Source organism: Pantherophis guttatus, chromosome 7 (genome assembly GCF_059756535.1).
Source record: "Pantherophis guttatus breed Tessera chromosome 7, ASM5975653v1, whole genome shotgun sequence".
NCBI classification, from domain to species: domain Eukaryota; kingdom Metazoa; phylum Chordata; class Lepidosauria; order Squamata; family Colubridae; genus Pantherophis; species Pantherophis guttatus.
In genome coordinates, this window is record NC_142069.1 from 33,342,870 (window position 1) to 33,353,444 (window position 10,575).

General features: G+C 34.3%; 1 protein-coding gene across 2 annotated transcripts in view; it reads right to left on the reverse strand.

Moving 5' to 3' along the window:
• UBN2 (ubinuclein 2) overlaps window positions 1–9,734 on the reverse strand; it is a 69,685-nt gene extending 59,951 nt beyond the window's left edge. For both annotated transcript variants that reach the window (XM_034403018.2, XM_034403019.3), the window contains exons 1-3: window positions 9,029–9,734; window positions 1,314–1,403; window positions 703–804 (exon numbers count right to left, since the gene is read on the reverse strand). In XM_034403018.2, the coding sequence (XP_034258909.2) occupies window positions 703–804; window positions 1,314–1,403; window positions 9,029–9,727 (891 nt within the window). In that variant the 5' untranslated portion in view covers window positions 9,728–9,734. The remainder of the gene's footprint in view (window positions 1–702; window positions 805–1,313; window positions 1,404–9,028) is intronic.
• Between the last annotated feature and the right edge of the window lie 841 nt (window positions 9,735–10,575).

Genomic DNA, 10,575 nt, shown 5'->3' on the forward strand with positions numbered 1-10,575 from the left:
CTTTGGCTAATCAAATAAGTTATTTTATATATTAACATCTTTTAATGCTGCTTCCCCAATAAATTTAAGAGTTATCTGAATTATAAATTATAAAATGTACTCCTTTTTCATTGTTTAATACTAGATGAAGTATAAAAATCACATCAATTAAAAAATTAAAACACAATTGTTAGTCAATCTATCATGCACTGAAATTAAAAGCATTTACAAAGCAAATGCAGCATTTCCTGATTCTTCTCCCAGACTATTCCATCATCCTATACCTAATGTTGGGTCCAAATGTAAATATTGCAATGTCTTAAATTACCCAGCTTTAAATAATCATCCAAAAATACTTCATGTAGTCCTATCTCTAAACTGAAAAAAGAAAGCCTAATGTCCAAATGAAATCACCCCAGAATATCAGATACCCAGTGGTACCTTAGTACTCAATTGCTCTGAAACTGATAGAATTTGGTACTCAACACATTTGGACACTAACATTTTGTCTCAGTACTCATTGTTTGTTTGGTACTCAACGCACAAGCTAGACTTGTGTCAGTTGCCTGGTGACTCACTACATTATTCCTTATGGAAAAAGTGTTTGGTACCTATCATTTTGGTACTCATTGCGCCTCCCGGAACCAATTAATGATGACTATCGAGATACCACTGTACATTTTAGCTCTCAGAAGATACAATATGCATATAAGTTTTACTTACAGCTTCTGAATTATCGATGAAAGGATCATTTACATCATAACCAGAACCCATATCTATCAGATCTTGAGCTCGGTCCTTCCGATGTTTGTGGATCTTTCCACCCTATAAAATAAGACTGATACCTTAGAGGAATTTTTTTCTCACAATAAACAAACAAACAAACAAACAAATAAACAAACAAAGCGTATAAGCATTATAGGATAACAGGAAAAGAAAAAGTTCACCAATTTTTCCTGCTTTGTTTCTCTGGCAAATAAGATAACAAGATACCAAGAGAAATAAATTAAGACCTATATTTAACCGGATGTTCTATGTTCTTATAATGAATAAGACTGAATGCAGAAACTGAAATTAGCTTAGGCTATTTTAAGAAAAAGTCAGCAATTGCGTTTAGACATAACAGAATTATTTTTCTTTCAGGAGAGTCCCTGCCTTCTGGGGGAAATGAATAAAAGCAGAATGATTAGACAGCAAACACAGTGGATGTGTTACCATAACTAAAACAAAATTCTTTAAAAAGCTAAATTTGTCACTTAAAGCAATGTTAGAAGCAACTAAAAATTATCAGGATTCATGCCTGTAATAGCAACAATTTCTACAAATTTGCTCACATATTTTGTTTCAAATTTCTTAGCCAGCATTTCCACTTCATGCCTTTCATGCTCTTCATTATCAAATGGGTCTTCAATGAGTGATTTTTTCTGATGAGAGAAAACAAGAAACCAATCACTTTTAATATTTAAATCTGCAGTACATGAGCGATTATCTAGGACTACAACTTTAAATGGAAAAGCAAACAGAATCCTAACATGTTTAGTTTAATATCTAATGCATCAGTACTAAACTTAATTTTATAGACTTGGGGTTTTAAATTGGGTGGCCGATTGATTTAATCTCTTTTAATTATCTTAACTTTTGTATTGTATGTATTTTAATTTTTGGCTGTTCACTGCCCTGAGTCCCTTTGGGAGAAGGGCGGTATACAAATTAATTAATTAATTAAATAAATAAAAATAAAATAAAATAAAATAAAATAAAATAAAATAAATAAAATAAAATAAAATAAAATAAAATAAACAGCTCACTTTAAATAAATCCTTTTGGAATCAGTAAGACATGTTAATCAATGATATACAATTTGTGACCCTAATACTAGATATGGTACCCTAAACCCCAATTATTAATGCCATACTGCAATTTTAATGCAAGAGACTGGGGAAATTGGCTGTTCAAGCAAATAGGCTGACCCTGATTCTGGGTTTTATTATTTATTATTTATTAGTTAATTTGGTTTAAAATGGGATTTTGTTGTGCATGTTTTTAACTTGTGTTCGCCGCCCTGAGTCCTTCTGGAGAAGGGCGGCATATAAATACATGAAATAAATAAATAAACAAACATATAGAGAATAATATTAACTGAATTTAGTAAATGCATTTGTTTTTAATCATAGTCCCATTTCATGCCATTCAAAGCTTATGATTCAGTTAAAAAAGGTTCACCACTGCTTTAAACTACCTATAAAAGGACTTACCAAACGTAATGCTTCTACAAACTTAACACAGAATATTTTAAAACCCCATCTATTAAATATGCTATTACTTAATAACATAAGTGAAGACTAAACTAGAACTTTACAAACTCTGAGAAGAGATCAAGTCAATAAACGATTTTATAGAGCAGTATTTCTTAAAATGTGATCCATGAAAAACCAAAATTATTTGGCAGATATTAAAGATACTTACAAAAATTAAAAACAATATTCTTCTTTTCATTTTTTGTAAAAAAAAAATATAGGGTTTTCCTTGAGATATATTTTATTTATTATAATATCTAACAGGTTTAATATTCTTACTTTTACATATCCAACAAATAAATATTCTATGACTGTGTCAATTTTAATTTTTAATACAGAAAATATTGATAAAAATAACCAATATAAACAAAAGCCCCTTTGGGATTTTCTATAATTTTTAAAAGTGGGAAGGAGTCCTAAAAATAAAAAATTTAAGAAACAGTCACAGAAAATAAAATTTGAGATCTGAAAATTATGTTTTTCTTCTGTACTCAAACATTATTTCAGAATATAATTCAATTCAAGGAAAAGAAACATGAAAAATAGACACGAAGAATGAAAATGGTGGTAAGCTTGAAATGTTAGGATGTAAGAAACTGATATTCAGATGGTATGCTGTTTGATCAATGAAGTGATGTTAGTAATATTGTAGTTGCATATATATATGATTAGAACGATGATGTGTGTAAAATTATTAACATGAAGATTAATCAATATTATATTATTATTATTATTATTATTATTAATAATAATAATAATAATAACACGTTTAAGTGATTAAATTTGTTTCTTTTATTTTTGAATGTAACTTTAAGAAGTTGTATAGTTATAGTTGAAAGAGATATTAATTGGAAAATACACCATAACCTGTAGGTATTGGGAATATTATATACAACAACGAAAAGAGAGAGGGAAATGGAGTGTAGTGGAAGGGAGTAGGAGAGGAGGGGAGAAAGAGTAAGGGTAGAGAGGGGAAAGGAGAGAGGGAAGTGGAGGGGACGAGAAGTGTAGAAAAGGAAGGAGAGGGAAGCGGAGAAGAGAGAGGGGAAATAGAGAGGGGAGCGGAGAAGGAGAGAAGGAAGTAGAGGGAAAAAGAGGAGAAGGAAGGAGGGAAGTAGAGAGAAAGAGAGGGGAGAAGGGAAGAGAGGGAGGAGAAAAAAGGGGAAAGGAGATGGATTGTTATTTTAAAATTGGGTAAAATATGGTGTACAGGAGAAAACAGACGGGCAATTTCGTATTTTTTTCTACTTGTTATACTATTGAAATTATAACAAAAGATAATAACATCACGGTGGACGTTAAAGCATATCGGTTTAGATATTATTGCATACTTGTTAATATTTATATGAAAATAAAAATTTGTGTAAAAGAGAGGGGTAAATAATATGGAATAAGGAAAATGGAATGTAATAATTATGAATATGTTTATCTGTACTGAAATGTATGATACTCAAAACACCACACCATCCACATGATATGTATAAATTTTTAAAAAATAAAAACTTGATGGGAAAAAAAGGAGTATAATTCAATCATTTAAATAGTATATTCCAGATTAATAGATATTAATATTTATCTCAATTATAGAAATTAGAATTGTTTTGAACAAATACAGGTAATTCTAGACTTATGACCACAAATGAACCCAAAATCTGTGTTGCTAAGTGAGACATTTGTTAAGTGAGTTTGGCCCCATTTTATGACCTTTCTTGCTACAGTTGAATCACTAAGTTAATAACACAGCTTTAAGTGAATCTGGCTTCCTCTTTGATTTTGCTTGTCAGAAGGTCACAAAAGGTGGTCACATGACCCCAGACACTGCAGCTGTCATAAATATGAGTCAGTTGCCAAGCACCTGAATTTTGATCACATGACCATGGGAATTCTGCAACGGGCATAAGTGTGAAAAGTGGTCATAGGTCACTTTTTTCAGTGATATTTTAACTTTGAACACTAAGACACTGAACTGTCTTAACTAACTTAACTGAACTAAGAAATGAACTGTTGTAAATCGAGGTATAAGTAGCTATTTCCCATCATGACAGAGTTCATTTGTTACTTGGCCTGATGACAGTGAAAAATTGTGATCACTCTACAACGTATTGCCTTCCTGTTGTATCTCCTGCAGCACACTAAGTGATTCTGAAATACTTTAAATTGGCATTCTTGCTTCCTATTTGACATTTCATATATTGCATCTATCCAGTAACAAGCAAGAGCTATTCAAAAAAAAGGCAAAATCATATTTATCTACAAAACTATTGAAGGTTATATCAAGTTTTTTAAATAAAAAGCATCACAATTACTTCTGATCTAATTGAATGAAACTGCATTAAAGAAAGATTACTTGTAAAGTTACTAAATTCAGTAAATTCAAATCATATTCACAAGATATAGGCAAAATAGAGATTCTTTGGCTAATCTCTTCTATGTCATCACTGAATGTTATTGCAAAGTGTGAGATCAACTAATACGGTATAACAAGGACAATTTGAGATGTAGCTGAATGAAGTGAAACTGGCATCATAGAGATGTAACTTTTCACTCCTTTAGATTAGTACATGACTTTGACTCACCCACTGCACACAAACATGAGATTTATTCATGTGGCATCCAGTAGATTACCACAAATTGCCCTATCAACATTTTATTCTCTCTTCCCATGCCTGTTTCAATCACCTTAATTTAAACGGAATCAGTAGCCCCAGTTCTGTTCACTGTTTCCAATTTTACAGATGTAGTAGTAATCATGCAAAATAGAGAGAAATGTTAATCCTTCCCTAGTTCCCTCTTCTTTTTAAAGAAACAGAAGAACTGCTACTGGAAATTTTGTAGCGCAATGTTGTAGTTTATCTTGATCTTATGTTTTATTCACACATCACATAGCAACTGGATGAGTTAAAGCAGCAACAAAACATGGCTATGGATTATAATACACCTTCATTACCATGTTAATTAAATCAGGACCCAATATAATATAGTGATTCTAATTCTAGTCTAAAACTTAAGTTCAGAGGTTATAGCAAAGTACTATTGAACAATTAGGCCATCAAGGATAACCATTACTGTTATTTCTACACTGGAACCTGTATACCTCCAAATACTGCGTCTAGAACAAGGCAGGAGACACATACACTTCTATTTTCTGCCTTTCACCATAGAAAGATCTGGTTTGCAGTTATGAGAAACAAAATGCTAGATTGGGCCTTGGGCTGTTACCTTGTTATAAAGGTACTAAAGTGAGTTTCCCACTATTTTAGATATGGATACAAAGCAATTATTTTTCACTTCTATTTAGAAACCTGATGGCAAAAAAAGATCTATTGGCCCACGTCTGCCCTTTGACGTTTTTTTAATTACTTTATTTTTAAAAATTTTGTTGGGACGATGGACATGTTTTCCCAAGCATTTTTAAACTCAGTTACTGATGATTGATCCACTACCTCCACAAGTTGGCTCCAACCTTTACTACTTTTTGTGAGGTAATACTTTCTAATATTACTTGTGAACTTGCCTCCTGCGCCTGATTGAGGTTATGCCCCATGTTGCTTTTTTAATATTGAAAATACTGCCTTCTAGAACCTTATTTATAACTAATATATTTAAAGGTTTCAATAATGTCCCCTCTTTCCCTTCTGTCCTCCAGACTGTACATATCTAGTCCCTCCAATCTCCCCTAATTTTTTCCCCCTCAGACCTTGCACCATTTTTATTGCCCATCTCTGGACTCGTTCAATCTTATATCTTTTTTTAAGTGAGGACTTTGGACACAGTACTCCAAATGTAATTTATCTATGCTAAGTATGCTAAACTATGATAATTATCTTTATCATAGTTTAACATATTAAAACCTTACTTGTTGAAACAAGCCAGATTAATCCACAGCTAAATTGTTTTAAACAGAATATAACCGTATTTCCAAGAACGGATGTGCCCTTCTCATTTTCCAAGCATATAGACTTAAATTCAATGGCTGTAGTCAATCATTAAACTGTTAGTGTTTAACAATGATCTATTGAATCAGAATCAATCTTGCAGACGAGTGACTATGTATGACTAGATGTTGCTTACCATCTCTTTTAATTGCTTTCTCATCAAAGTAGAAAAAACAAGCCCTATGGCCTATTTAACATATTGTACTAAACTACCAATAATTTAACATTGGTTTATTATGTGAATCTAACCATATTTGACTCACATAAATCACTAACCTATGGCTTCTCTACTGTCTCACTACATATTATTTTCTTTAATATGTATTAATTTATTACTTTATATTATTTCATGTTCATTTTTTATCTCTGTGAAAATGTATGGACTCTAAGACCAGCAAAAAAGATCTGTGTATCATATGCAACTCTGAGGATTCAGGTTGCGCAGCCATGCAATTTAAGATACCATAAATTATTTAAATCAAATAAGACTTTTTAAACCTTAAAATAAAATAAATATCTTATCTGTGTTCCTAATATAAAACAATATATTGATATAAGAAATGCTTTTAAATATCTACATTCATGGTAATCAAACTGTCATTTTATGTTATAAATCATCACTGAGAAAGTAAAATACAGATTTGGAACTTCCACATGAATCAATTTCATAAGCATGAAACTAACTGAAGTCCTCTGCTGAACTAGTAATAGCAGCTGTAATATCGGTAGTATGGTATTTGGATATCCACTGATTTACAAAAGTTCAGTAGCCTCACATTCCCAAATATATAGAACAGCATAAGAACAGAATGCACTTGGATAAAATTATACTTAGAGACACACTACCCTGTTTCCCCCAAAATAAGATATCCCCCGATAATAAGCCCAAATCGGGCTTTTGAGCGCATGGCAATAAGGCCAAGCGCTTATTTCAGGGTTCAAAAAAATATGAGACAGGGTCTTATTTTCGGGAAAACACGGTATTACTTACATATTATTTTTTGTATTCACCTAGATTTTTCATCTATTATGACTATTTCACCTATTATCCCAGGATTAAGACCTATTTGTCTTAACCTGGGATAATAGATATATGAGACTAGCAATCCTGCAAAATGTGATTTGAATAATTATGGGCATATTTGCATTTGATCCAGAAATTATCATTACTTGCTTTTAATTTGTTCCCTTTTAATACAAATCTCACAATAATCAAATATACCTTCAAGTAAAACATCTAAATTGCTATGAACTTATTGTTGGCCTGCAGTACTCCAAGGGCAATGCCATGTAGAAAAAGATAAATTATAGCAACAAAAAGAAAAAAAAATCTAGCAAAAGAGGATACAGGTAATCCTTGATTTACAGTTCATTTAGTGACCATTCAAAGTTACGACAGCATTGAAAAAAGAGACTTATGACCATTCTTCACTTATGAATGTTGCTGCATCTTCATGGTCTTGTGATCAGAATTAACATGCTTGGCGACTGACTGATATTTATGACAGTGGCAGTGTCCCAGGGTCATGTGATCCCTTTTGGAACCTTCTGACAAGCAAAGTTAATGGAGTAATCAGATTAATTTAACAACTGTGTTACTAAGTTAACAACTGCAGCGATACATTTAACAACTGTGGCAAGAAAGGTCGTAAAATGGGGCAAACCCCACTTAATAAATGTCTCGCTTAGCAACATAAACTTTGGCTCAATTGTGGCCGTAAATTGAGGACTATCTGTACTACATTTCATAATATAACAGCAGAAGACGGATGAGGGACAATTGGTAGAATTCTTAATACCAACCAACAACATACAAAGAGAAACAAGATTGTTTTAAAAAATCACAGAAAAAGTTATTTCCTAATGATAAATTGTAGGTAGTATAGTGTTAATTTTGGTAATAGTATTGAGTATTATTGTGTAGTATAATAGAAATGACTACAAATCAGATCTTATCAACACTTAAAAAATAATTGTCAGCAATTCAATGACTTCTTTTTGCAATGTTCTATTTTTAATCCACAAATAGCAAAATAATATATTATTTTGTTCACATAGTAGACTTCCCTATAAGTGAAAAAATAATTTAGAATATTTTAATTAACTTTAGATTCTGAGTAACATAAAAGGGACTGTGGGTTACATATAGTGATGGCCCATTTCTCAAAACAAAACAAAACAAAAAAACCTCGACTGCATAAGGCCTCAGTCACTATGAATTAGGCTGCATTAACATTTCTAAATGCATTACTGCCACATTGTCACAAATTTACTGAAATTATTTATGACAATATCAACAAGCAAGTTTTCCCAATATCCTGACTTTGTAAAAAAAGAAATGCCCATTTTTGCTTGCCTTTACACCACTGCTATGTAAATCTTCAAATCTCTTAATGATGTACAGGCATTAATAGTGCTTGTAAGGTATATTGAAAGAACACTGCAAATAAAAACCACAGGTTTATGCTTATTCACAACAGAAAAACTAATTTACTCTAACAAAATCTTTCTGGCAGAGATATATTTACTTGCTTTCGACTCTTTTTGTATCAAAGGGTTTTCAAAGACCAGTAGAAAATCCAGCTCCTATAGGTTCACCATCTTTTGACTGAATCAAGAGTAGCAATTTGGTCTTATATCCATCCTGATAGGAATTTTTTCTAATGCTAAACCCCTTTACTTTCTCATTATTCCCCTCCCCCCTTCCTCCTCCAGCACTCAAGCTAAGGACTATGCTAACAGAACCATATAGGACAAGATTGACAAAATAGGAGGCAGAAAGGGTAGATAAAGAGCGAGCGTTTGCAGGTCTAGTACCCGGGCCTTGCCACTCCAGAGCAACTCGGGATAGCTGAACTCCACGCAGCTCTCCTCCGTGGGATCTTTCAAGATCAACTCAAAGCGAACCGTCTGATCCAATGGTGGCGGCGATTCCTGTCGGTTGTTCTCTTGATTTGGCTGCTGATGAGACGACAGCGGCGGTGCTTCTGGCCTTGGGGACTCTCGGTGGGGTGGCGGCTGAGGCGGCTTTGGTGTCAGCTCAGGCCGACTGATCTCCCGCGGTAATGTCACAGGATGAGACTCTGGCCGAGGACAAGATTCAAAGGGTTGCGATGGCGGCTCTACCCGACTGTTCTCATAGGGGTGGTGGTGGTGGTGCTCCTGCTGATCTGGTAGTTTCAGGCCCTCACGCGCTAATGGCTGCTCTGGCTCGCGGCCCCCTCCAGTCTCTCGCTCTAGCACCGGAGACTCACCTTCTCGTCGCCTCACGGGTGACAGACTAATGAACGGCACCCGACGCGGCTCCGCCATCATCCACCCCCCCACCCCCCTTCCCACCTGTTCGGTGACCCAACCTCGCCACCCACAACCCCCAGCTCCTCCTCCGCCCGTTCCCTCCCCCTTAACCAGGTCAGAGTACCTCCCCTCTTCCCCACTAGCCTCTCCTTGCCGATAACATCGCTGCCATCTTGGAGCCCCCCCACGTAAATAGATGCAGGCTACTAAGGCACGCATGCGCAAAGGCAGAACCCTCCACGGACGCGCTGCTACACGTCATTGTTGTTCTAGATTAGGGTTTTTTTTTAGTACGTCACCGCGATCGCACGTTGAAGACGACATGGCTCCGCCCACAGTTGCCTTGGAAATGCGTACGCCGTACAATCGTAAGACTTTTAAAAAGTCTTCGCGAAGAGTTCTGAATGAGCACTTTTCTTTCTGTTGGCGGCTCCGGGCAAAAGTTAATTTCCTCAGGAACGCGGCGCTAATGCGGCAACTACCAAGCGTGCTCATTCCTGTTCATATATTATTATTATTTTTCTAGTTTACAGCAAATGAAGATGGTCATAAAAACCATTCAGTACCTGAAAAAGTTGTGAGCGTTCTATCCTTGGTGTATGATTTTCTTCCTATTTAATACTAATTTCCTTTTAACATGACATGAACTAATTACAAAACACCGTCTTTCATTATTTGTTTTTAAGGTGCAATTCAAAGAAACTGACCATCCTAAAAAATGTTTCTTGTTTAGTACATTTGACCTGGAAATAGTGCAAAACTTAAATCTGAGCTGGAAACTAAAAAATTTGAAATGCTAACACAAAGCAGAGGCTATATCTAGCTCTTTCTTCCTTTTAGTATCTAATTTCAGAGACAAAGTTGTAAGGCATAAAGCTTCTTGGTTTAACTTCATAGAATCTATCCAATTATACAAAGTAATACATTTATTTTTGCAATGTATATGCTGCTTAATTACAAAATGGCCTTGAGCGGTTTAATACAAAAAAAGAAAGGAATTTTAAAAAATAACCAAACCCCAAACCTAGCCATATGGCATATACAAAGAACAAACAAGAATTCACAGG